General features: G+C 46.1%; 1 protein-coding gene across 1 annotated transcript in view; it reads left to right on the top strand.

Annotated features, from left to right (window-relative positions):
* The window catches only part of CIST1 (colon, intestine and stomach enriched 1), a 64,960-nt gene extending 39,443 nt beyond the window's left edge, over window positions 1-25,517 (top strand). Inside the window, exons 2-4 of the mRNA XM_069216989.1 lie at window positions 12,217-12,687; window positions 20,568-20,725; window positions 22,060-25,517. Of these exons, the coding sequence (XP_069073090.1) occupies window positions 12,217-12,687; window positions 20,568-20,725; window positions 22,060-22,107 (677 nt within the window). The 3' untranslated portion in view covers window positions 22,108-25,517. The remainder of the gene's footprint in view (window positions 1-12,216; window positions 12,688-20,567; window positions 20,726-22,059) is intronic.
* The last annotated feature ends 2,320 nt before the right edge of the window (window positions 25,518-27,837 follow it).

Genomic DNA, 27,837 nt, shown 5'->3' with positions numbered 1-27,837 from the left:
CTTAACATTAGTTAATATTTCCACAGTTTGGACGGGGATAGCTCTGCCAGTCCTGGGGTAAGGGAGTTGGGATGTTGGGGTTTTAGTTCTTTGTGTGGTAGATTGTTTGCTCCCAGCACTGTGTCAATAGTAGCATTTAAGACTAGGATGTTTACATTTTTGAGGCGATGCCACAAATTAGGAGGAAGTGAGATCGCCCTAACTCTCTACACTTACACATTATGGATACTTCCTTGGTGTATAAGATAGTTACATGGAACGTAAGAGGCCTGAACAGTATAAGCAAGAGGTATAAGAGTCACAATCAGTTAAAGAGACGGGGAGTCCATGTAGCTATACTACAGGAAACACACCTTCCGGAACATGAGGTCAGGGCCCTTGCCAAGAGATGGAGTGGTCAAATATATGCGACAACTTATTCCGCATTTGCCAGAGGTGTATTAATATGGGTCCGCCCTGGCGTACCTTTCCAAACAGCGCGCGAAACTATAGACAGGAAAGGGAGATATGTCTTAGCGCCTGGGAGACTGGAAGGTAGAGATATCATGCTTGGAGGCATATATGCTCCAAACCAGGGAGCTTTCCCTACTGCACTCTCCCGAGATTTAGGACCTTATTTCACACAGACAACTTTGCTGGGGGGGGGACTTTAACTGTGTTGCAGATCCTGAGATGGATAGATCACACACCCCCTCCCGCGTTCCCCCACCACTAAAATTTCTAGATTGTTCTCTGAATGGCAGCAACAATGGAGGTTTATTGATAGTTGGAGGCACCTCCATCCAACAGCCCGAGACTATTCTTTTCATTCCACGCTACATGACCTACATGTACGATTGGATGCATTTCTATCCTCCCCTGAGATACGGAGTGTAGTGTAGTTATCTTTTCCGCACAATCTCAGATCATAATCCCCTGTTGCTATCGTTGACATGGCGCAGGGAGAAGCCACGCATACCAAATTGGCGTCTTAGGGCAGATATGCTTAAAGACGAAGCAGTTAAAGTCTCTATATCAGCTGCCATAAAAGAGTTCTTTGATTATAACACTGGGACGGCGTCCTCCGGAGCGATTGAATGGGAGACGTTCAAAACGGCCATAAGGGGTAAATGTAAAGCCGATAACAGGCGTTCACAGGTCCCTAGAACGAGAGATTCAAAAATATGAAGACTCCCTTAGAGACCTGGAATGTTGCAGACCCATTAACCCAGGCTTGGCCCCCCTTCTTGTGGATAACAAAGAAAATATTGCAAGGGCACAGGAACAGTTGAGCCGTTTTGATTACAAAAAATACATATCTAGGCAACATGCAGAAGGAGATAAGGCATGATCCCTTTTGGCATGGCTTACAACTCCTCAGAGATCTCAGACCTTGATACTGGAGATTGCAGACGATGCAGGTTGCCGATTATATGGGCAGAAGGACATAAACACCAGATTTACTAGCTGTTACTCTCAACTATATGCCCCACCGAGGGAGGCTTTGGGTACCGCCCAATTAAAAGATTTAGATGACCTCCGTCTTCCACAATTGGGGGAGGAAGACAGACTGGCCTCAGCAGAAACCATTACGATTGCAGAAATTTAAGCAGCAGTGAAAAATATGGCACGAGGTAAGGTACCGGGACCCGATGGACTCCCTGTGGAGTTTTATAGTGTGTACATAAAGCGTCTGTCCCCACTTTTACGCACCGTTTATGCCGAAGCGATAGAGAGGGGGTCACGGTCTCAAACCACAAATGAGGCCATAATGATTCCACTCCCGAAACCTGGCAGACCAGCAGAGGATGTGCTCTCATATCGCCCCTTATCCATGCTTAACATGGACTATAAAATATTAAGCCGAATACTAGCTGCCCGACTCCTGCCCCATATGGTGTCACTAATCCACAGGGACCAGTCTGGGTTTGTCCCCCAGCGTAATACTGCACAAAACATACGGCGACTGGTCTCGATCCTACACTCTACTTCCCCAGTATTGCAAAAGGCGGCAATTTTAGCAGTAGATATTGAAAAAGCCTTTGATAGCCTCAGATGGGATTTCCTGGAGCAGGTAATGTTGAAATTGGGACTGGGGCAAAACTTTATCCGTTGGACGAAGTTGTTGTATACGAATCCTAAGGCACGTACAGGCAGGACTATTTCAGAACCATACCAAATTGGCAGGGTCACTAGACAGGGCCTCTCATCCTTACTTTTTTAAATTGCGGTGGAACCGCTTGCCCAAATGGCAAGATCAAGAATTTATTTGGAGGGGCTTCGGATGGGAACGCAGGAACATCACATAGCGTTATATGCAGACGACATGCTGATTTTCCTCGGGTACATAGACTCTGGCCTTCCGGGAGCAATGACTATGTTAGAGCGCTTTGGAGGAGCATCAGGTTTACAGATAAATTGGCAGAAATCCTCAATTTTCCCCCTGATGGAGGGAGTCCCGAGAATTGATGACACTCGAGGACTTAACTGGACCCCTACTACATTCTGCTATCTGGGAGTCAACATCTACCATAAACCTGAAGACTTACTGGAGGGGATGATACATCCGGCAATAAGAAAACTGAGAAGCGACATGCAGTTCTGGGGAACGCTTCCACTGTCGGTCACGGGGAGAGTAGCACTGATAAAAATGGTAATGGTGCCCAGATTGTTACACTATTTTTCCACTCTCCCACTGGTTGCCCCTAGGTCAGGGTTCAAAGATATTAACACATTGATAACTAGTTTTGTGTGGGGATCAGGAAGGCACAGACTGGCTCTAGGCACTCTTCAGAAACCTACGACAGAGGGGGGACTAGCTGCACCTAATATGGAGGTCTACTATTGGGCAGGTCAACTGCAGTGGTTAGCAAGATCTTTACATGAAGAACAATTAGAACAGGGTACACATCATAGCCCAAGTAGTTCAATGCAGCCCTCCTGAATGTGCTAATGAACGAGAGAGGGAGAAAGGTACAACTCCCACTAGTGTTACACACTGTGCGGGTATGTTGGGAACGTAGCCTACGGCACACACGAACAGCATTCCCTTATGCCCCGGAAATACCAATAGAAGGACTGTTGCACCTCCCGGGGGGCAGACACTAATAGGGATCAAGAGATTAGCTACATATAATATCGCTTTGATTGGAGACCTATTTCACAATGGAGAATTGCGCAATTTCTCAGAGTTGATGGAGCGATTTGGTGTCCCCCCAGGAATGTTCCTTTTACACAATGTACTGGTTAGGATCATACAGAAAGCATGGAAATTAGGTTCTCACAAGCCGATTATGCATGAGGGCTGCCAAGTTATCTGTTCACAGGGAGGGGAGAGAGGTATAATATCAGCCATTTACAGGACCCTGCATAAAGATGTCTCCACTCCTTTTGATAAACTCCGACAGACATGGCAGATGGAACTGGAGACAACTATAGACGAACAGAGATGGGTCAGAATCACTACACACATTCCATTAGTGTCAAGAAATGCTTGCCTCAAATTGCTTAATCTCTAGTTTATCACAGAGCATATCTTACCCCTCATAAAATAGCACTAATGTACGCTACAGGAAACGGAGGCTGCCCCCGCTGTTCAGAATCAGAACCAGGTCTGGCACACATGCTATGGAACTGTCCGATAATTGTGCCCTACTGGGTAGAGGTGTTCAGACATATATCTGCAGTAACAGACAGGAAATTGAGGCTATTCCCCTTGACAGCACTATTAGGAGATTTTCCCCGCCCCCAGGCTAAAAAAAACGACCAATAAATATATTGATCTGGCATAAATCTTGGCAAAAAGAGAAATTACGATACATTGGAAAGATGCAGGGGGCCACACATACAAAGGTGGCAGAATGCAGTGATAAAATGGGTAGAGGCAGAGGGGACTATACTACATCAGGAAGCTGCGTGGGGGTGTGGATCACGAGACATGGCAAGACAATGGGACACGCTACCGGACTGCCTCAAACATTCAGATGAAACAACTTCAGATGGCTCACATCCAACTTCTGATTTAGATACGGACGAAGGCCCTAGTACAGAGACACACGAATAACGAAGTCTGCTCAGGTTCCCCATTGGAAAAGTCTGTGATGTCCAAGGAAAGATAGTAGGTATGCTGGGAGCGAACAAGGGGGGAGGGAATGGGGATAGTATAATGTTTGTTTAAATTGAGAGATGTAACTTCTTTGATGTCTTTATTTGCAAAATTAATAAAATATATCTAAAACAAAATCCTTATTTTATGCCTCGACTACCCCAGGGGCATCATAGGGGCATCAAAGCTAAACTTTACCACCTCGGCAGACAACTCACCCTTTTAGAAATGGGGTTTCTGGTTGGCTAGGGTTTGCACCTAAGCCAGGCATTACCCACCACTCTGGTCAGGGTAAGTTACACACCAAAGATAACTTGTGCTCACCCCCTGCTTGCTTGGCACAGAGCAATCAGGCTTATCTCCAGAGGTCATGTGTGAAGCATTCGCACAACACTCATACTAGTGACACAATAAATACACCACATATGAAACTCCACTCAGGATTATATAAAACAAAATGCTTCTTATATTGTACATATATATCTTAGACCAGAAACCACATACATTATAAAGATTGTGCATCCTATGCTAACACTGAGGTAATGCTCATTATCCTGACAGAGCCAGTAGCTGAAACGATATATATATCACATCATCAGGGCATGAAATGCAGTTGTTGGTCAAATAAACAAAGGAATTATCACAGTGTGAGTAACCCAACCAGTAATGAACCCAGCACATTAAGTGCATAAATCACTGCCAAGCAACATAAGCCCTAGAGGTTGTGCATATCATGTAAGGACTGAGGTAGCACTAGTTATTTTGATAGTGAGGTAGAAAACAACATCATACAACACACCCTCTGGGCATGAAATGCATCCTTTTCCTCTTTACGGTTTGCAATACAGACATGCGTCACGGAGGGCTCCCCACATGAACACTGAATGCAGCTCACCTGCACTCGCAAATGGAGAAATACGGTAATGTTGGCGCTGCTCGAGGAGGTGATCTCCTGTCTCTCTCTGTGGTGTTGCGGTGCAGTTACCCCCGATGGGCAAGGCCCCCCCGAGCCCTGCCCAAGGTAAGGGGGATGGGGGGACTCTACATATTGTGGAGTGTTGTGGGGAGCCCCTTCTGGAATTCCTGCGTCAATTCCAGCAGGAACAGCTGACCGTGTGCGCGGCGCATCTGCGAGGCGATCCAACGGCCGTAAGCAAGTCCAGATGCTCCCACCTCTCTCCTCGGGGGTCCCACTCACCACTGGTACTCCAGACAGTGTCGGGCTGTCGGTTAGAGAGGGCATCTACTGCCCACAGCCCCGCCCATGCTACTTGGCAGCATTTATGGGACCGCACGTTTAAGGCACTGAAACAGGCTTGGGAGAGGGGCTCTCGCTGGTCCGATCAGTGTGCGGCAATGATCCACACAGCGAGAGCTTTGGCCCACTTCACAGATGTGGCACAAGTCACATAGGTCACATCAGCCCCATGGGGAAGAATAATGGAGTGCATGTCCCACGCTGGGCTACAAAGTGAGGTGATCAAGTCCAGCGCACACCAGGCGCTCGGGTGCAGATGGCTGCAAGGACCAGTCTCTGACCAATGCTGGGTCAGCCACTAGTCCCAAAAGAACACTTTGGGGCACAGAGCAGGGAGTAAACAGCAGGCCAGCACATACATACAGATAATGGCAGTTCCTCCTAGCAGTCCCACAGCAGTGTCCAATTAGAACAGAATCAGGGAGCAGCTGGCAGCAGGGCAACAAACAGAAAAGGCATCCAGTGAGTCCTTTAGGCCTCCCAGTACTTCAGGCATGGCAACAACAGAAGAGCAGTCCAGATGAGTCCCTTGTGCAGTGCGGCAGTCCCTTGGGCAGAGATCCGGACCCAGGTCCAAAAGTGCTCTAAAAGATCATGGGGCCAGAGCCGCTGTACTTATACTCAAAATGTGCCTCTGTTCAGGAGGTAACTTTCAAGTGAAACACCACCCCCTTTCAGCCCAGGCCTGTCTCCAGACATCAGTATGGGGATAATCAACCCATTGCATGAAGGCCTATTCACATGTAAGGTGTGAATGACCCTCCCTCTCCCTAGCCCAAGATAACTGTCAGTATGCAGATACCTCTTCTATCACACCCAGCCCCTCCTGTGTGATGGCGATCTAGAAAGTATGCACCAAGTGGAGCTGCCACTCTGACCCAAACGTGGATTGGAGTCGGGCTGCAAAGCACTAGAGTTATAAGCACAGAGAAATGCCCCCTTTATAAAAGTGGCATTTCTAAAATAGTAATGTGAAATCTGACTACAGGAGTAAGCAGGATTTCTCACTACCATTCCAAACATGCCCACGCTACTCCTCACAGATCGGGAACTGACCACTTAGACATATATAAGGTAATTCCCAATGCAAACCTATGAGAGGAGCAGCACTCACAGTAGTGAAAAACGAAATAGGCTGTTTGTCACTACTAAAACATGCAAAACCATAAAGGTACATGTCCAACTTTTACATACACAGCACCCTGCCCATAGGGCTATCTAAGACCTACCTTAGGGGTGACTTATGTGTAGTAAAAAGGGAGTTTAGGCCTTGACAGGTAGTTTGATCTGCCAAGTAAATGTGGGAGTAGAATGCGCATACATGCACTGTAGTGGAAGGCCTGAGACAAGTTTGAAAGGCTACTTCTGTGGGTGGCACAATCAGTGCTGCTGGCCCACTAGTAGCATTTAATTTATAGGCCCAGGGTATATGGTGTACCACTTTGCAAGGGACTTGCAGGTAAATTAAATAAGCCACACAGGTGTAAGCCAATTATACCAAGTTTTAGGGGAAAGAGTGCATGCATTTTAGCACTGATTAGTAGTGGTAAGGTGCCCAGAGTCCTAAAGCCAACAAAAAGAGGGTCAGAAAATAGGAGGAGAAAGGCAAAAAGTTTGGGGATAACCCTGCAGAAAGGACTGTTTCCACCACACCCCGATATTAAATACCAAATGTTTGTAAAACACACCCTGTGTCTCACTCCTTTTCACAAAGTCCCGGATCCACGCACTTGCTTTCTGTAGAATAGGTAATTGTAGATCACTCCTCCGTGGTTTATCACTGCACGAGATACAGCCTTAAGAAAGTCCTGACCTAGCCAGGCCATTCCTTCCCATTTGTGAGAAAATGTCTCTCTCTCGGTACACCACAGCTGCCTCCTCGTGCTTCCCACCATTTATTTATTCAATAAATATGGTATTACGGATAAGAAGCTCCAAAAAAACGCCCTTCAAAATAAGCATTTAACAATACAAAATCGATACAATGCAGAATGCAATTAAAAAAAAGTCTTGTCTCTCATATTTCATACCTGCAAAGAAACAATGTTGTAAAGTTTAAGTTGTGGGATAACATTTCTCCCGAAATATGGTTTGAACAAAAATAAATCAGAATCCACATGTAAATTGGAAATATTTGCTTGCAAAGTATTTTATTTTGAGTGAGAAGCCAACAACATTTATGTCACCATTTGGTGCTTTCCATATTCAGCAGGGTTCAACTATCACCCTGTAATTGTGCATTGTAGAGTATAAGTTGAAGAACTTTTAGGATTCTTGCGTTGAATTGTTTAGAGAGTTCACAAATTCCCGGTCCAAAGTACAAGCGGTAAAATCAGGAAAATGACTCATGCGTTTTAGTAAGTTGTCATTGCTCTTACATGAGTGAGGGGCATAGAGGTTGGTGCAAGGAGTTTGCCTCTTTGGTTGTGATGGTGCCAGGGTGGAGTCCTTCCTGACTGCTATCGGCGGATGTCTCCGATCTCACTTTGATAGGGGCATTTTAGGAACATTTAAGCAAGCTATCATATATATCAAATCCATGGGAGAGAAATTCTCTGGCCCACTTATACATTTCTCTGAAACTAACAGTATTTTCATCTCCCAGGAAGCAGAGTTTCATCTGCAAAGAGGGCTTCTGACGTCACCCAAAATGACCTAAAATGGATGGCGGCATTCTGCGCACATGTATCTAGTGTCCAACACATTTCTCCATGGAGTTCTAATCTCACTTCTTGATGTGATGAAGGGTCTGTCACTGAGGGTGGGGCGGCGGGAGGGGGACGCTATATTCTACATGACAATTATATTGTCTCAGCTACATCGACCCTCCACTATATTGGAAGGCAAGCACATAATTACTGTAATTAATTTCATTTGTACTTGGCTTTCAAGGTAAGTATGGGTGAGGTTAAGTGAAAATATATGTTACTTAAAATGTGCTGGTAGGTCGCTGTAGTGGATTCAATAATTTTCGTAGGTCAATATTGTCGGCGTCAGTATAGCGGCATGAAGCCCCTGGTCTCTGATCCCATTTTTTTCTCCATGACTATATTCAAATCTCACGCTGTACCCGGCACGGTAAGGCAGAATTCGTCAACCTCGCCCTTGCTTATTAACATTTATCTGAATCTTTTAGCGAATGCCTTCGCATTATATATTTTTGCACACATGCTGACAGCACACAGATCATGTTGAAAACTGCCCCAGGTGTCGGTCCTAGGGCGCTGGGCTGGGCGAGGGGCGGTCCTAAGGCGCAGGGCCTGGGCAAGGGGCGGTCCTAAGGCGCAGGGCCTGGGCAAGGGGCGGTCCTAAGGCGCAGGGCCTGGGCAAGGGGCGGTCCTAAGGCGCAGGGCCTGGGCAAGGGGCGGTCCTAAGGCGCAGGGCCTGGGCAAGGGGCGGTCCTAAGGCGCAGGGCCTGGGCAAGGGGCGGTCCTAAGGCGCAGGGCCTGGGCAAGGGGCGGTCCTAAGGCGCAGGGCCTGGGCAAGGGGCGGTCCTAAGGCGCAGGGCCTGGGCAAGGGGCGGTCCTAAGGCGCAGGGCCTGGGCAAGGGGCGGTCCTAAGGCGCAGGGCCTGGGCAAGGGGCGGTCCTAAGGCGCAGGGCCTGGGCAAGGGGCGGTCCTAAGGCGCAGGGCCTGGGCAAGGGGCGGTCCTAAGGCGCAGGGCCTGGGCAAGGGGCGGTCCTAAGGCGCAGGGCCTGGGCAAGGGGCGGTCCTAAGGCGCAGGGCCTGGGCAAGGGGCGGTCCTAAGGCGCAGGGCCTGGGCAAGGGGCGGTCCTAAGGCGCAGGGCCTGGGCAAGGGGCGGTCCTAAGGCGCAGGGCCTGGGGCAAGGGGCGGTCCTAAGGCGCAGGGCCTGGGGCAAGGGGCGGTCCTAGGGCGCAGGGCCTGGGGCAAGGGGCGGTCCTAGGGCGCAGGGCCTGGGGCAAGGGGCGGTCCTAGGGCGCAGGGCCTGGGCAAGGGGCGGTCCTAGGGCGCAGGGCCTGGGCAAGGGGCGGTCCTAGGGCGCAGGGCCTAGGCAAGGGGCGGTCCTAAGGCGCAGGGCCTAGGCAAGGGGCGGTCCTAAGGCGCAGGGCTGGGCGAGGGGCGGTCCTAAGGCGCAGGGCCTGGGCAAGGGGCGGTCCTAGGGCGCAGGGCTGGGCAAGGGGCGGTCCTAAGGCGCAGGGCTGGGCAAGGGGCGGTCCTAAGGCGCAGGGCTGGGCAAGGGGCGGTCCTAAGGCGCAGGGCTGGGCAAGGGGCGGTCCTAAGGCGCAGGGCTGGGCAAGGGGCGGTCCTAAGGCGCAGGGCTGGGCAAGGGGCGGTCCTAAGGCGCAGGGCTGGGCAAGGGGCGGTCCTAAGGCGCAGGGCTGGGCAAGGGGCGGTCCTAAGGCGCAGGGCTGGGCAAGGGGCGGTCCTAAGGCGCAGGGCTGGGCAAGGGGCGGTCCCAAGGCTCAGGGCTTGGGTGGGGTTGTGGTGGAAGGCGGTTTAGTGTTTCAAGGCTGCGAAAGGCTCAAGACTTGGGGGGGGTTGCAGAGGGAGGCAGTCCTAGGGCTCAGGACTGGGGAAGGGACTGAAAACGTAATTTTCAGTCTTGATGTCCCGTATTGTCCCCCTGGGGTCCCTCCAGGCAGTGTCTGCCGGGATGAATGGAAACTGGGTACACCGAACTATGATGTAAATGCTCTTACTGGGCACCGGTTAAATACAGATCATTACCCCTGGACAGCAGTCCAAGCGGTCAGAGGCCTGGGATTGTGTGTAGCTCAGCGCTTTCCCTAAAGGATGGCATTACATCTGTGATAAGATAATATATTGACATCCTTTAAAATAATTCCTAATTTTTTCAGTGAAATATTTCTTTTTGCAGTGCTCAATGCTTAAATAGTACCACTAACCTGCTATCTAACTAAACTCCGGTGGTAAGGCCACAAATTGATTTTTCTCTTGAGAAATTACTTCCTTTTCCTGTTATTCTGTTTCCATTGTTTGCACAATTGTAAGCGCTTTGAAAGTTGGTAAACATTGTTATGAAGACTGAGTAATACTATATTACTCATGGGAATTAAGGAGTAATTTACACCGTAGCCTGTTGCAAATCACACCTACTCCTACAAAACCCTGTCAGTCAGGCCTGGATACTCAGGTGTAACTCCCACCATTGCCATGAACATTGCACACCAACTTTTAAAAATATCTTTGTAAAGTGTGCTCCCAAAGTCCAGGTTCCACTTTTCAGAGCAGGTCCATGCGAGTGTGGTGGTAGAAGGATGGTTCATGACCCTCCATCCTCAGACATTAAGCAAGAGCATGTGTGGGCATTCCTGATATTTGACATAAAACAAGTCTGACTCAATGTCTACCCCTTGGTGGCAGCTGATGAATCTGCACTCAGGTCATGATTAGGGGTTGGGGGACACACAGAGTTTTACTCCGTGGAATTCCACAGAGTTGCATAAAAAGTCCGTTAGATTCCGCTGAGTTCTGCGAGCAGACGGAATTGGGCATATCATGCTGCTCACCCTGATTTTTAGCGCCAGGAGCTGCTTCTGCCCTGTGACAGTAGTGCGAATGGCACAACGCAGCTCGCCACTTGAATAGACTTTCTTGTTGAGCTGCAGGTGTCTCAACACAAACGGTTGAGACCTGCTGCGTTGAGAAATCTCGCCAGGAGGCATTCCAGCGCCTAAATATCACGCTAGTGGATGCAAATTCTCGCTCGCCAACTTCATGTTGGCGAGACGTGCGTGAGAATTTTTTTTGCCACGCAGCGGTTGGCGGAGTTTTGCCTGAGCTCCATACTACAATTGGTACTCAGGGTGGGGAAAACTCCACAAACTGTGCCGGTGGAGCGGAATTTTTTACCCCCCGTAATCCTGAGGGTTGCTTGGCCAGAAGGACTGTCTGTGCTAGTAGATAGTGTTCCTGTCTCTGGCTTGAAATTGTGTCCCACAGGCCTGGATCCCAGATTGTCTGTTTCATCTGCCATCTGACAGGAACATTTGGTCCTCCCTCGGGTGGTGACAGAAGCCACCTTCATGCAGAACGTGCACCAGAGAACACTACAGCGGCCTCCACTTGCTGGCAATGTGGGCTTGCACATGACATACATTTCCATTCTTGGAAAATGCAGTACGAGCTCTAAATGCACATTTTCCGTCATCAATGTCATTATTCCGAACCCATAATTCCAATGTTTACAAATCTCAATAGCAAAATCTTGACTGTGATTAGGATTACGTTTTCTTAATGTTGATGTAACAAAATATTGATTTTAGGAACAAGTACCAACTGTGAATTTTGGCATATTGATATTAAATACATATCGACAACATTGGAGTCAAAGCTTTCATGACGATGTTAGTACACATCAGTTTTTCAGGGTGACATTACGAGGGGTGGCTTCTAGCACTTACAATATTATCCATTAAATGGAAAGCTGTGACGCTGAGCATGAAGGTGTAATAACATCTTTACACTATGGACCAGTATTGCACTATCATAAGTGTTTAATAAGTGCCAGAAAATATTATTTAACTAACAAGATCTATGCACCCGAGTTGCTTTTTCCCCCCAAATAGCTGTTTTAGTCTGCTAGTAGCAGGCTTTCTGATTTACACATATATATATTGTATCATTGGGTTTTTTGGGTTTCCTTGATTAAACTGTTGAAATTAAATCAAGTTCAACTAGTTCTTGTCCGACTAAAGTTCTGGGTTTACTCACGGAGACCTTTATGTATGTTTGTTTATTAATATATTCAATCAGTAGAAGAGTGAGGCACAGAATGTAGGTTAAAGTTCTTACATCACATCTTCTTTCTTTCATCTCTGTTCTTTATAATTGCAATGTTGGGAGTCAAATGCAAGGTATATTTACTCCAGACCTTGGTTCCTTACAATAGATACATCAACAACTGCGGCAATCACCGGGCCAACAGGTAAGGAAAGCAAAAGTGTTTCCAGTACATCAGCTGCCATCACCACTGCCAACACTACTGCCATCACCACTGGCATCACCACTGCCAACACCACTGCCAACACCACTGCCATCACCACTGCCATCACCACTGTGGCCCCAGGTGCAACCCTCACGTCAACCGCAGAGGCGACGACTACACACCAGGCAACCACTAAAAGCGGTGTCTCCGAGACTTCTGCTGCAACAGGAAGTGATGCAAGCACCCCCCACGTGTCGAACACCACGTCTTCGTCCTCATCCACAGAGAACAATGCCACCAGCACGGGGGCGCCATCTTCTTCCGAGTCCAGCAGGACTGAAAATAGCACCAGCTTGGTCCCATCGACCACCAGCGAGACCAGCGTCTCACCAAAGCCCTCTGTTACGGTCAGCTGGACGACGACCAATAGTTCAGGTACGACTGATGTTTATTTGAATATGTGTGATCTTTAGAGCTATTACTTAAAGATTTTAGAACTTATTCATCTTGATGGGTGTGACACTCATGTTGTGTGTTTTTTAGGCTCCAGAACTTGCCACACCCTTCCTAAGAGCCTCAAAGTACATTGGGAATGAATTATAGCGCATGGTATCTCAGTGGGTTGCGCACACACTTAAGAGATATATGGACCACCTTTGGTTCGCAGCTGTAAATCCTGCAAGGTTGGTCTGGGGCTTTCACACTCCCATAATGGGTACTAACAACAGTGCTGTAAGAACCAAGAGGTATTTGTGTTTCTTTCTAATGTTGTTGTGCAAATCATCATTTTCACATTTGTGTATCCTTGTCTCAAGATGCTCAGACACAACTTCCATTAGTAAAAAGCCAAGTCAGAATTGTGGTTGCCCAAGTCAGCCCACAACCATAAATTAAATCAACACATGGTACTTCCTAGGTACTAGTTCTGTTAGCCTATTTGTGCTCCCCCAGCCATGAATCCAGTGCTTTATTTGTGCCGGTGGCTGCAGGTACTGAGCTCCAGCACTCATTTTAATGGACCAGAATCTATTTTTGTCATCAGACTGTGACAGAGAACAAGAGAGAGAAAAGCAGAAAAGGGAGAAAGAAAGAAGAAAAAAAATAGGAAAAAAATAATGAAAGGAGAAATCAAGGATAAAAAGAAGCTTTACACTGAGAAAAATGTAAAAAAAAAAAAAAGTGTAGGTTGGAAGAAAGAGGCCTGAGGTGGTATCAAGACCATTCAGCCTCAGTATTCATGAGATGAACAGACAGGAAGTGTCTGGTGGTGGAAGAAAGAGGCAGGAGATGGAATCAAGACAATGCAGCTTCTGTATCCATGAGATAAAGAGACAGGAAGTGTAGAGCGGTGGAAAAAAGAGGCAGGAGATGGAAACAAGACCAGGTAGCCTCGGTATTCATGAGATAAAGAGACAATAAGTGTAAGAGGTGGAAGAAAGAGACATGAACTGGAATGAAGACCAGGCAGCTTTGTTTTAAGCAACCACAGCATTGGGTGGGCTACAGAAAAAAACCTGTGCTTTGGGCCCCTCACTTTTTTATTTTATTTTTATTTTTTACAAATTAAACCGTGCATAAATCTGTGTGTTCTGCACAACACAAAGTGGAACTTTGTCTGACACATCAGTGCACACCTCTGATCCACATATCCATGTCTTGCTGTTCCAAGTGACAGGAAACACCTCGATACATGTCCCAGAGTGTAAATCACTGTTGTATTAAAAACAAGGCTAGAGGCGAATGTCACATATGGCATACAAAAATGTGGAAAATTTGAGATTTAATATGGGTGTAATATTTTTTTTACCACCCACAAAGTTTTGCAGAGTTTTGGTTCTTTGCCTTTTCAGAAGATTTCAGTGTACCTTCACTCAAGCCGAGCTTTTCTCTGCATAGTAAAATAACATGTAATGCACAGTAAAGTCATGTTTACTGCACTCGACCCAACAAAGTTGGAAAATAAATTCAGATATTTTTGTCTACAGGTTTTCTCTTCATGGAGTTTTTCTATGCCTAGCATCATTACACAGGAGAAGGGGTCTAATTTGGATCCTGAAAGTATATATTACGTAGATGTTCTTGAAAGTTGCAAAAACAGAATTTTTCGAGTCCCTGATTGTAAGTTGGAAACACCTGCTTTATAGCTTTACTTGTTAAAAATAGAGCCTTAACATGAAGTCATGGTGTCAGGGAGTGATGATTTCTACATCAATCAATCAATCAGTCGACTTGTGAAGCATGACTAATCACCCATGAGGGTATCCAGGCGCCGGAAGAAAGCCAGGACATGATAATCTTTTAATAGAGACCTAATCACAGACATGGTTCTCACTCCTTGCCCCTCATCAGTGTAACATAGCAGACTGGCTTTGGGAGTCTAAGTGGAACTACTACCATGAAATTGCCTCACTGATCGTGTAATGACAAAATATGGTAAAACATTGGCTACAACATGTACTAGAAAAAATATGTTCAGACAAGAACCTACACAGCAGTGTCCTGTAGCTCTCCAGAGCTGGTTTATCTCCAAACTCTGACATTTCTCAACAAGCATTTGAAATACAATAGGTCTTGCACATTTCAAATAAGTTAATTGTCATCTTTTGACAGCGCCCACTAGCAAAATAAACCAAAATGAGTAGAAACTGAGAAAAGAAGACTTAACAAAATAAAATAAAGTTCGCTTTAAAAAAACTTTGCAATTTTGTTTGCCCTGCTGGGCATGTGTTTTCCAGTCAGAAGACTTCTGTTTGCGGGGCACTGAAAGTTAGAACAAAATAGTACCTCGATCACGTTGGGAGCAGCGGATGGGCTCAAATGAAGTTCAATCAATTAGTGCTTGATCCCTGCTCCACACAGAGGAATGGAAATGATGCCAGACAAGCCTCGACGAATTACAAGGCTGTAAAGAAGAGTGCTACGCAAACCAACCAATGGTGAGCGGCAGGCGGGCTCCAAGCCCTTTACTGAACACAACAGTGTCTCGCACTCGAGATGCATGTGCAAGCGCATGCACTCGCAGGCTTGACCCTAAATATACTCATGAATCTCGGACTTATTTTGCTCCCTTAGGGTTCATTGGTGAACTGTAACACATCTCTGTTGGCAGCAATGGTGGAATGCCGTAGCATTCAAAGATATGGAGCCTTGATAAAGACGCCCAATTGAAAAAAATGCAGCAGTTCGGTAAAAATGTACACTCTGCACTGCGCGGTCCTTTATCAACTGATGTCTCCTTAGAGTCAAGACAGCTTTATAAGGCACACCTTTACAAATTCTCAGAGGGGGGCGCCACATTTTATCTTCAAAGATAGCAAGAAGCTCCCTAAAACAAATACCAAATTGAGAGAGAGCTATTAAGAGCTGAATACCACCATTGTATTACTGTTATATAGTTCTACTCATTTTAGAAACATTTATACACTTATGGTACATGGGTAGTTACAGTTTCTGAAGTTCTTGGCATCGACAGCACACATAGTCTGATCAGTAAGTGGTAGAGCCCGACACGCTTAACCACAAAGGCCCTGATTGCAAGTCAGGCAGAACGGAATTCCCATTTAGGTGAAGCAGAATTACCATATGGAATTCAACTCTTTACAACAGCAGTCAAGCATTGTTCACCAGCCCTTGCCAAGCTTTTTCCTTAGCTTAGGCACTGCTTAATTTGTAAAAAAGATTAAGTGCCAGGACCCTAGTCAGGAGGCCACTGCAGCTTGAAGCATAGATTGCCCCTGCCGTGCTGCCAATGACAGTACCAACACATCTACTTACCATCACACTACTACAAGTTATGAGAATGGCTTGGGCGGCAAGTAACAGTCATTTGTAATGCACATTGAATTAATATTTAACTGTCATTGTGGTCATCTTTAAATTAGCCAGACAGCGCCACCTTGTGGCAGGCTGTCACAAGTGCTAGTGTTGACAATTAACTGCTGGTACTGAGCGCCAGAAACCACCGGCTCAAATTAAGCACCGGGCTTAGGGGGAAGCATGCAATACTCACACCTTTTAACACTATTTTTCCTTTCCCTGACCACCCAGCCCCCTTCCCTCCACCTCCATTCCACAGTAAGCCAGTGCTCTCACTTACCACCTGCTTAGAGCGGGTGGTAAATGGGAATGGTGCACCCCTCAGGTTAGGGAATGCCGTGCAGAATTCCCCATGGCAGTTTCAAGTCCTCATAATTATTTCCCATACTGAAGAGTCTAATTCGTAATAGGTGGAATTCCATGTGTCTGGTAACAATAAATGCGCTGGGAATCTTGCATGGAATTCTGCCCAGCTCATAACCAGGGCCTCATGGGGATTCGCCTTGCTTACAGCAGCGCCTTTCAGCAGGACAGACCAGGCTCAGCCATGCAGCAGAGCACATTAAACACATATACTTCTGATGGGCGAGGGGCATCATGCCGATCCTAGGAAATGTGCAAGAGATTTGCTACCACACTCCAGACTCACTATAGCGTGAGGATATACCTGGTACTCACAGAAGGTGGCACTTTCACTTAAAAGTACTTACCAAGACACACCACCGAGAGCACGTCATCACAAGCCAAACGCGAACCCCAGAAACATTTGGAAAGCCACCGCGAACGACTGAGAGCGTGCCGTACGAAGAGCAGATTTTGTGTTTTACGAATGCCTATATCATAACACATCACTTTTCATTTCACAATTGACTTGATACGTGTGAAACCCGAGGTTTCATTGTGCACCTAATGGAGTTGACGTGATGCCTGCATGCAATACGCAGGACTACCGGCAGATGGCAGGAAAGTACCAAAGAAAGCCCAGGTTCCCACGCATCGCTTGTTAACTTCGACACGTTCCTTTGTTCTGCAGTCAGAAAGTCTGTACCCATTACCAATCACTATACAACAGCGGACTTACATATTTTACTCAAAAGTTCAGGGTCTTTTGACTCCTAATTTTTTAAAAATGACATGCAGGATTTTTTTGTAAAAAAAAAATAAATAAATAAAAAAAATTAAAAAAAATTACACATATGAAATCGTTTATTAAAAAACTAAATATGTGATATACATTTATTGATGGTTTCAAAATCGACTTCAGTGAAATGGACTCTGTCAATATTTATTTCACTATTCAATATTAGACCACTTCAGCAATAGAGCAAAATGAACCAGGGTTAGTTCAGCATCAAAGCAAAGTTTCTGTATTCTGGCCTCTGATGTGTTTATAAGGTTACACTCAAAGAGGACGTAGCCATCAACTAATCAACATTATGAGTAGAGTCTCAGTCAGTAGGAAACCTCAGTGGGCTGGGCACTTGCTGCCAAGATCTATCTGCAAACTATACGTCACAGGTTCGGTATACATTAGCTCACTTTGTATATCATCATACTATGGCTGATAGAAAGGATCCATTGGATAGGACCCTGCCCTGCAACAAAAGTGGGTTATTGACCATGTACAATAATAAAACACATACCTACCAGAAGGCATGTCAGGAGGTATGTCTTACCTCTGAGGGTTTCGTTGGCAGAAGGGCACGATACTCCAACCCCTTCACACTGAGTCCATCCCAGACAAGGAAAGGATGGTGATCCTCTCAGAATGTTGGCGCTGCCCAGTGTAAGGCTTCACACTTGTGGAGAAGGCGTTACCCAGTGGTGCTCCGACAATCAACTACATTTCCCAGTAGCCCCTGAGCTTCCACTTGCATCCGTGGAGACGGCGGTCGCCATCTTGGGTTGCAGGGTATAACTTCTCTCATGTTTGCTGGTGTACTTTCTAGACAAACAATGTTCAATGTTGCAGCACCCAGGACCTTGATACAGGGGTGTCTTTTTGTTAATAAACCATTCTTTTCTTTGGAGTTTTGTTGGAGAACATTTGGGGATACAGAGAACTAGTCTGAAAGTCGAGTTGTGTTGTAAAAACAAACTTCAAAAGTATTTTGAACACTTACATGTAAATATTTCAAAATCCGTGAAGATTGTTGCCTCACGCTTGAAGTTAGTCCTGTCATGTGACAGAACACGTCAGTCAGTCTCTCTCTCTCTCTCTCTCTCTCTCTCTCTCTCTCTCTCTATATATATATATATATATATATATATATATATAAATAAAATGACTCCATGCTGCTCACCATTTTTCCTATCTCAGCCATCTATCATCTATAGGACAATCTGAAGGCCTCTGAGAACTGTAGTCTTTGCTCCTTCAATCAGACCAGCTGGACTACACTTTTACAAATCAAAAGACAAATATTTGAAATGCCTTTATCTACAAACATAATATATTTTGGATATTGGTCAACCCAAGCTGAGATGCCACCACTGGCCAACCCTAGCTGAGATGCCACCAGTGGTCAACCCTAGCCAAGATGCCACCAGTGGTCAACCCTAGCCAAGATGCCACAAGTGGTCAACCCTAGCCAAGATGCCACCAGTGGTCAACCCTAGCCAAGATGCCACCAGTGGTCAACCCTAGCCGAGATGCCACCAGTGGTCAACCCTAGCCGAGATGCCACCAGTGGTCAACCCTAGCCGAGATGCCACCAGTGGTCAACCCTAGCCGAGATGCCACCAGTGGTCAAACCTAGCCGAGATGCCACCAGTGGTCAACCCTAGCTGAGATGCCACCAGTGGTCAACCCTAGCTGAGATGCCACAAGTGGTCAACCCTAGCTGAGATGCCACCAGTGGTCAACCCTAGCCGAGATGCCACCAGTGGTCAACCCTTGCAGAGATGCCATCAGTGATTAACCCTTGCAGAGATGCCATCAGTGATTAACCCTAGCAAAGATGCCTTCAGTGATCAACCCTAGCTGAGATGCCACCAGTGGTTAACCCTAGCTGAGATGCCACCAGTGGTTAACCCTAGCTGAGATGCCACCAGTGGTCAACCCTAGACAAGATGCTACCAGCGGTCAGTCCTAGCCGGGATGCCACCAGTGGTCAACCCTAGACAAGATGCCACTAGTGGTCAACCCCAGCCGAGATGCCATGTTGATGCCGGCTGCCTGGTCCTTAACTTCCTGCTTTTGTGGCATGACGTTAGCTCTCAATTTAAGGAAGCTGAATCCCCCTGCTCCTCTTACAAGTCAAGCCAGGTTTTCTTTCCGGGTTTTTACTTCATCAGTGCCCGGTTAATGCAATGCTCGTGCAAAGACTGCCTCGTGAAGGCCATGACTCCAGCTTGGCTCCCACTATGTAAACAAAGCATTAGGTGGGTGGCTGCCTCCTCCCTAGACACACACACATTAACTTTCACTCTGAAAATGTACCACGAGAGGCTCGGCACAGTTGTGCCGACGCCCAGTTAACAAGAGACCAGGGGCGGGTGCTTACACAAGTATTTTGCTGAATTTTGAAACGGTTGCCATGACGCACACTGGCGCACCCGCGTCATGGGCCTCCCCCAAGCACTGAATGCCTGAGTGGTTTTGTAAAGCGTGTAAAATATCTGCAACGTGGCAGCAGATAAGTAAACACATCAGAGGGTAAAAATGAAACTAAACTGTTCTTCATATTTCCTGATCCCGAGGAGGCCATAAGATTTTGTATTTTTGCAGTTTTTACGAAAGGCAACTTTCCGTACTTTGGGAGGTTTTTCGCTTCCAGAGATCTGTGTGAAACTCTTAACTTTTTACTGCAATTTATGTGGCCAATAATCAAGCTTAAGGCTAAAAAACAAAGTTTTGTCGACATGTACTTAACAGAAAAGAGTTTCGGCAAACTTTACAAAGCTAATCACGTGTGCACTTCTGCCTTACAAAGCCAAACTGTCTAGATAAGAGCATAAAAACACTAAATAGAGGGGTTTGTACTTGTAAAAGGCTTCAGTAACCTGGCGCTTTTCGCCTGAGTACATCTTCCCGCCGCGGCAGGCAGGAAGACTTCAATGGCGGAAATGTCCTATGAGTTTGTACATGTTCACAAACTTGCACTTTCTGGGGTATTGCTAAGCTTCTGCCCAACCCTTACACACCCTGTTAATGGTTGGACACCTATGCCTGGTAACAGCAGGAGTAATCCCCATTACATAGTGGGAAGAGGACTGGTCCACCCCTCATGCGGGTGGCGATCAGGGATAAGGGATTTTTCAGCAGATAGAATTTTACTAATATTATTATAATATACTAATTATATATGCACAGCTAAATCAAGGCTGATTTTTGATTGGACCAAAATACAGGACAGGGATATCTGAACCTACCTGACTTGGCTCTGCGTGACATTTTCGCCTTAATGCTAGAACGCTGACAAGACCACACCCAGTGCGCCGTCTCTGTTTGCTGATAGTTAAGAATGATTTTTCCAATATTAATTTCCATGCCTCAGGTACACCCCAGCAGCAGCCTCTGTCCCAGAAGAACCCAGGCCTGATCGTGGTGCTTTGCATCTTTGCTGCCATCCTGGCTATTGTGTTGGCGGTGGTCATTGTGAAGGTGTGCCAGAGAGGAGGACCGCAGTTCAAGAGACTGGATGAGATGCCCATGGTAGGTATTTACCTTCACGCATGCACAATATTGTAAATTTATTGGTCTGTAACACGTGGAAGCAAAAACTCAGATAGTTCATCAAAATAGGTAGTCAATACTTAGATGAGTGTGTTGTGTATTAGGATATGGACTCTAAAATTATTGTGCTACAAAAATATTGAAAAATTAAGTTGAAATTAAGATATTATGGGGTAGATATATATATATATGTAATAATTATAGATTTACTCTTCTTAACTGCACACCTATAAGCCTTGAAGATGTGTATATGTGTGTATGTGTTGATGGCATCTATCTATCTATCTATCTATCTTCAAGGTACATGTAGGTGAAATTAAGTATAGTAAAGATAAACTTACTAATATATTTACCTTGTTTATATTTTGGTTATTGATATTCTGGTCATCGGTTGATTAATATTTTTGGAGAATGATATTTAAAGCTCTATATCCCTCTACAGTCCGAGGTGGCCACCATGTGTAAGGTGCCTACCACAGGTTTCTTAATTCTAAGAGCAGCAAGGAAGTAGTGAGAGGAGCAAATAGTATTGGAGACAACCTTGAGAAGATAAACAGAGGAGAAATGTTCAGTGAGCCCAAATGTGGAAAAAAACAACCAACATAGAAATGCCGTAAATACTTCAAAACTAAATTTCATTCCTAAGTTAGTGAAATCTAAGCAGGTTCGTAAATGAGTGAGTGCATGAAGGAGTAAATCAGAAGTAGGGGTGGGTGGTGAACTCCGCGCCACTCGTGGAGTTTACAGAGATTTTCCCACTCTGTGCTCCACTTAGAGCTCGGAGTTCCAAAAATCTCTGCGCAACTTTCCGTTTGCGTTGAGGAAGGTGCTGCTCGAGTAGAAAATCTACTCCAGTGGCAGAAAAGAAGCAGCACCATCTTGCGCTGCGCGTGGTCATTCGCGTTGATTTTTCAGTGTGGGACAAGGAATTGGTGCTAAAAATCAGCACAAACGGTGTGACCCAACGCACTCTGCTGCTTGCGGAACTCTGCATATCGCGGCAGAGTTTTTTGGTCTCATGGAACTCCGTACACTCTGCTCAGACCTAATCAGAAGTTGAGTTGGTGAAATTGATGGAGTGAATTTTGTGCTTTGAGGACAGTGTGAATTTTGCTGCTGGTGAGAGCAGCAGGATTTACAACTTAGTCTGAAATCTCAGAATTTGGAGTCCTGGGCATGAATCTTAAGGTGCTACGTAGTGGGGTGGAACATCCTTTGGAATCGGTGACTTATCTACTGAAGCCACAAAATTGACTACACTTGTGCCACATCCCACTACTGACATCCTGCTTGTGTTTTTTTTTTTTTTACAGAACAGTGTGAATGAGGAGGCCCCCTTCGCTCGATATCCCCCGAAATAATCTGCAAATTGAAATTTGGATCTGAAGAAGACCAGTGTGGCCGCGTGCTCGCTAAATCTGCCATTTTCTTTCCCTTTTTTTGGATTTACAGACTATCCAACCTTCCTTTGTATTTTTCGGCGTCATATTTTTGGAATCTCTGACTGATGTTGAGCTGTCAGGTGCAGATGCACCAAACGTTGCCAAACCTTTTGCAGGGCGTGTTTTAAGCCTCGCCTCTCACTTGGGCACTGCCAGAGATGTATAGTCTGTGTGATGTTAAAGCACAAGCCCAGATGTACTTTATCTACAAAAAGTATAGTCCTAACTTTCCATAGCAAATAGAGTCTTTACTAACATGAATGTGTTTTGAGTTGGAAGTCTTTGGAATTTGGGGGGCTCCATTCTGGAGTATTTTATTTATGTTTCTAGATGTTTCTCGGCCTTACAAACAAAGGCTCTCACGGGGAGTAGGGCTGATTTGCTCCTGAATTACTTCCAGAGTGTCTCGAGTAAATCACGCCCACTCGTGGAAGAAGGTTTTTTTTTTTAACTGGGTTTGTTGTATGTTTTTCATTCTGTTGTTTCTGAGATTAGATCCCTTTGCCTCCTGTATGTCTTCTTTTTATGCCTCTCTCTCTCTCTGTCTCTCTCTTTCTCTCTCTCTCTCATTCACTAGCTCTGCCATTCTCTGTTCTTTGCCATAGTTGTTACAACACTGCTAGAAAGTTGATGCTGGTCATGTCAATGACAGCGATGGATATCTCAACCAAAAACCACCGAACTTGTCTCCTCCACCCTCTAGGCTCCAAATCCCTTGTGGCTTTGTTACCCCAAGCCATATTCCATTTGACATATGGTTTGTGAGTATATTGTAACCAAATTTGTTTTTGTTTTTTTGGATTCCTAAGCAGAGCAGAAGCTGTGGCTGGCTTTGAGGTAAAGGCACCAAAACAACAAAGCAAATTAATTGGCAAGGAAATAGACCTTCCTGGACCAAACAACAGCAAATCAACTAGTGATGCTTTGTGAAGGATTGCAAGCTGGGTGTCTGCTAGAAGGGGACTGTGCTAGCGTGGACCCTTCTGAGTACTGCCACAGCAGCTGATGGCAGTCCGTGCTACAGGAAGGCGCGGAGATAGGAGACGGAGTATGGGCGGTGCGTTTATTTCAGTCGTGGTGCGGAAACTAGCAGTGAGAGTGTGTGGGCTGCAGAGAGCAGTTTGAACTAAAGCTGGAATAATGCAGCAACTCTGGGGTGAAGAAACATGGGGAAGCTGACAGAATGAGCAACCAAAATGCCTCTTTCCTTATGTATGTTCAATGTGGTGTCTGCTCGGGCTACTAGTGAGTCGGGGTCCATCGCTGGCTCAGTACGGTCTGATCCAAGCCACATTTTGAGGCAAAACGCCAGCTAAGTAAACTATTCCCAATTGGATTCCTTGAATATCAACATGCATTAAGTGATCTCCAAGATCACAGAGACAGAATTTAGAGTTCCAAGTGTTGACGAAACGGTTAAAGGCGTAAATACCCATGTGGCCAAAAACACTGGAGAGCGTCAGCTTAGTGGGTAAGGATGAGGGAGAGCCTTCCTGATCGCCGTAACAGCAGGAGTGGGACTGAAGGAAACCCACAGCAAATGCCCTGTGGGCACCAGGGTGAGGCATGACCCTTCTCTGGATCTAATTACCCCTCTTCATGTTTCGACGCATTTTCTATATCCTCCCAGAAGCCTGGATGGGAGATATTCCCTAAAAGGAGTTTTCCTTTTATGTGTTATCCAGTTATGTTAAAGGAAATTGAGAAATGTAAGTCTTGAGGGTTAATTGGGACAAATTGTGTCTTTTTGGATTGTGCCCCTTGGTGCAAGGCAACTGCAGCACTTTACCTCCTCTTTAAGCCCCGGACGCGGGCTAATGTTCTGAGGTCATGGCCTATCATTCTTAAACAGAACTAGTAGGAAAAAGTGCATGGAATGGACCAAGATCATTGTGCAATCTATTTGCGTTGCAGCTGAATGTGCCTCTCCCGGGGATCTGTTGCCCTACAGCAGTGATTCCCAACCTGTGGTCCAGGGAGCCCTGCGGTCCGCGAAGCCTCCTCAGGGGGTCCGCAACTGCTTGCAAAATTAAATAACATTAACATATTAAGGTCCCCAGCTTTTAGTAATGACTCCTTGGGGCATCCCCGGATTCCAATAATGATTCAGTGGGGGTCCCCGTGTTCCAGTAATCATAAAGTGGGGGTCCACAGAAGTCAAAAGGTTGGGAACCACTGCCCTACAGAAAATCCTGAATGTCTTCCATGCCTTGTTCTTTACACGTCTGGCTAGGGACTGTCTAGGCTGTTCTGGGGCCATCAGAGAAATTGTGGCTATCCCTGTTGTCAGATTATCCTACAACAGAGGGAAATTTGAGATCTTGCATCTAATGGTCAATTAAATGTCTTCAGAGCTGCAGTTCAGGACCACACAGACTTCGGCTCAGCAGTGAAGGAACTTCTATCCCATGAGAAGCCCCACATTCTACGGCCGAGCCTAATTTTGTTGTTGTTGAGAATGTGTTAAAAGATCAGGTTGAGAACACTGCAGGCCTATGAAAAGCTTTTGTGGGGCCAGGTCACAAACACCATGCAGGGCCCCTCACTGGTTTCCATCTTCACAAACACTTGGTTGGAAACAGGAAGAATATCCAAGGACATGTTTGGAGGATGCTCCACCCTGCTTCTGTGGTACATAAATGTATCGGAAGTGTGTGGACTGGGGCACTCAGCCTGGGGTGATCCCCGTTACGACCCAGCACATGCGCACACACCCACACACACACACACACACACACACACACACACACACGTTATAGCCCTGTTTGGCGGCTTCTAAGAGCTGTATCTTGAATCCACGTGTGGATTTGGCAACTGGATGGTTTGACTGAGATTGGAGACCTTTCAGCGGGATCAAAATCAGCGTAAAGGTCCCAATATTGGGGTATTTCAGAAGGACCCTCTTCTAGATATTCGTATACCTGACTTAGACATGCGGGCTTCGTCTCAACTCTTTGATATGTTCAAACAGAATGATGTGCGTCTGTGCAAACAAACAAACATTGCACCCTACTAGCGACGAACAGCATGGGTCCATGAAACTGAGGGGTTAGTTATAAAGCACTCAGAAACTACAGGTCACAAGAAGTGGAAGTTACAAGCTATTTAAGAACCATGTCTATCTTTGCCATGAAATATGCTTTCAAGTACTTTGTTATACTGCACGTAAATTGATACAGTGATTGGGTCACGGATGATCTTGTTGTATCCTCAATGCGCGATACTAACACCTCGAAGCCCTTCGTCTATGGGTCCCCATACTGCATGAGCCATTAATGTTTTTGTGTTAATCTGTTGTTTAAACTCAATAAATACCGGTTTAAAAATGAGATTTACTGTAAATCATTGCATTTCGTGTGAATATCCTGATAATCTAGCAGGGATCTGGCCTTCCTGGCTCCACGCCGGACACCTCGGAGACAGTGTTAGTTAGAGCTGCTGGTCAGTGAGTGGTGTTTTCTTGGGGGCCCACCTGCCCTCTGTGGTCTGAACACCCGGTATTTTCACATAGGACCCCCACAGAGCGGCAGATGTTACTCAGCGTCAGGCTTCTCGCGATGGGGATCTGTGGCTCCTGAATCCTGATGTAAGTACGAGCCACCCTGCCCCCAAACCCCTCTCCCCCACCTCCGCTGTCCGTTTTGTCATTTGTTGTGCATGCACAGAAGCATACAGGACCGGATTTACAAAGAACATTCACAAAGTTACTACAAACGTACACCTGTGAGTAGGAGTGACTGACGCGGGCCTAAGTGACGTCCGCTTTTCAGAAGTTCAAAGACTGGAGTACAATCAGAGTGCAGAGCAGACTGGCGCGTGCCTCACTTAGGTACTCACGAGCTCTCTCTAAACTGATTGAACGTGGACGCGGCAAATCCGATTACCCATCGTAGAGATCAGCAGACTGATGACGCGATCCGTTCCATGAAACCCCAAAAACTGCCTCATGGACAGAATTCTGAACTCTGTGCAGCCCATGGAGATGAGGCCCGGCGCAGGGCATCAACAGTTCCAAGTTTCTAGCAGAGAGGAGGAGTAGCAAACGTGTAATTTCGTAATCTGGTGAAAACAACTGCACACCACCGAGTTATCCTCCAGACCAGATGATCCTTTCGCATAAAAAATCAAACATAAAGCTCTTATTAATAATCTTGCCTTATTCTCAGGACCACTGGAATTATGCGGCAAGAGAGGACCAAAGTATGCAGCGGCATTTACTAAATCACGCGGCAAGAAAAGGCAAATTATGCGGCATAATCTGGCACATTTCATGATAGTATCAGTTCATTATTTTGGCATTTTTACACATGTTAACGCTGTCTGCACAAAGGCTTACCAAATTAGTACTAATTTAACACCCAAATATGGCAGTATGCAACTGAAAGATGATCAGTCAACTTCTGCAGAGTGCCTTCCACTGCAGCAAGCATCTCCACATCTTTAGTAGCTTTTGATCCGTTTGAGCTAGAAGCATTTTTTGTTAAAACCTGCAGATTATGCAGAAGATGATGGATTATTTGGCAAATGTGGCAAATCCATAATTATGCATAAAAAGCCGCGCCTGCAGACTCACATAATTCCAGCCACCCTGCTTATCCTCAAGCATGATGAGGTTGGCCACACACTGATATATTTGTGGAAGGTTAGCCACGCTTTCAGGTCCTGCCTGTGCTGATGATCTAGGGAGACCTGCAAGCAGTGCTTGCCAGATTGTCGCACCGTATAACTTCTGGGTGCAGCTAAGTCTTATCTGTAATACGCCTTCTCTGATATAGCTACGCAAGCTCCATTGAACTGCACTTTGTCCTGCTCAGTCCTTCTAACAGGAAGTGACGTCAGTGTCCGAGATGTGGCGCTGGAAGGAGCATGTGCTCCAGGATCTTAGGCCCCTATTTATACTTTTTTTAGTGCTGCATTTGCGCCACTTTTGTACACAAAAGCGCCACAAACGTACAAAATACAATTATATTTTGTAAGCTTGCGCTGCTTTTGCATACAAAAATGACGCAAATGCAACACTAAAAAAGTGTAAATATGGGCCTTAGTGTCAACAAGAAGAATGCTCAGGATATATAGGAACCTGAGCCAAAATATTTTTGTTTGCGAAGCAGGTGAAAAACACACATTCTAGAACCTTCCTTCGTTGGCAAGCAGAGGTGTCAGGTTGCTTTAACAAATCAGTGCATTCTGGGAGTTGTAGTCTTCATTTGTTTCAAATGAGCCAATTGAACGAATATGTCTGATACTGTTGATGAGATTAAGGTTTGGACTCAATCCCCTGAAGGCCTATTGGTATGGCAGGAGGGGAAGCAAAAGGATGCCCAGTGCAGGCTGAGCCATAGGAGTAGAGCCTCTTACCCATATAATTTGCTTTTGCACAACACGACTACCACAGAGAAAACACTGCTACGTCTCATCTGGAAGTTATTTGCACTTGCAACCAGCAGTGGATGCTGCTTAAAAGGACCGTCCACTCAGTTGTCGCCTTGCTTCTTGAAATTTCTAAAAGTTGCTGTCTCGGTTCTCCTGGCAGCCTCAGAGGCTGTGAGTTTTTCCAGCCCCCCCTAAATTTTCAGTTTAGCTCTGACCCCAGGTGAGTCAGGGGAAAGCACGGATTGGGCCTCCAGCACCCCCTTGTCTACTCAACTG

Source organism: Pleurodeles waltl, chromosome 12 (genome assembly GCF_031143425.1).
Source record: "Pleurodeles waltl isolate 20211129_DDA chromosome 12, aPleWal1.hap1.20221129, whole genome shotgun sequence".
NCBI classification, from domain to species: domain Eukaryota; kingdom Metazoa; phylum Chordata; class Amphibia; order Caudata; family Salamandridae; genus Pleurodeles; species Pleurodeles waltl.
This window is presented reverse-complemented; position numbering and strand designations above follow the sequence as displayed.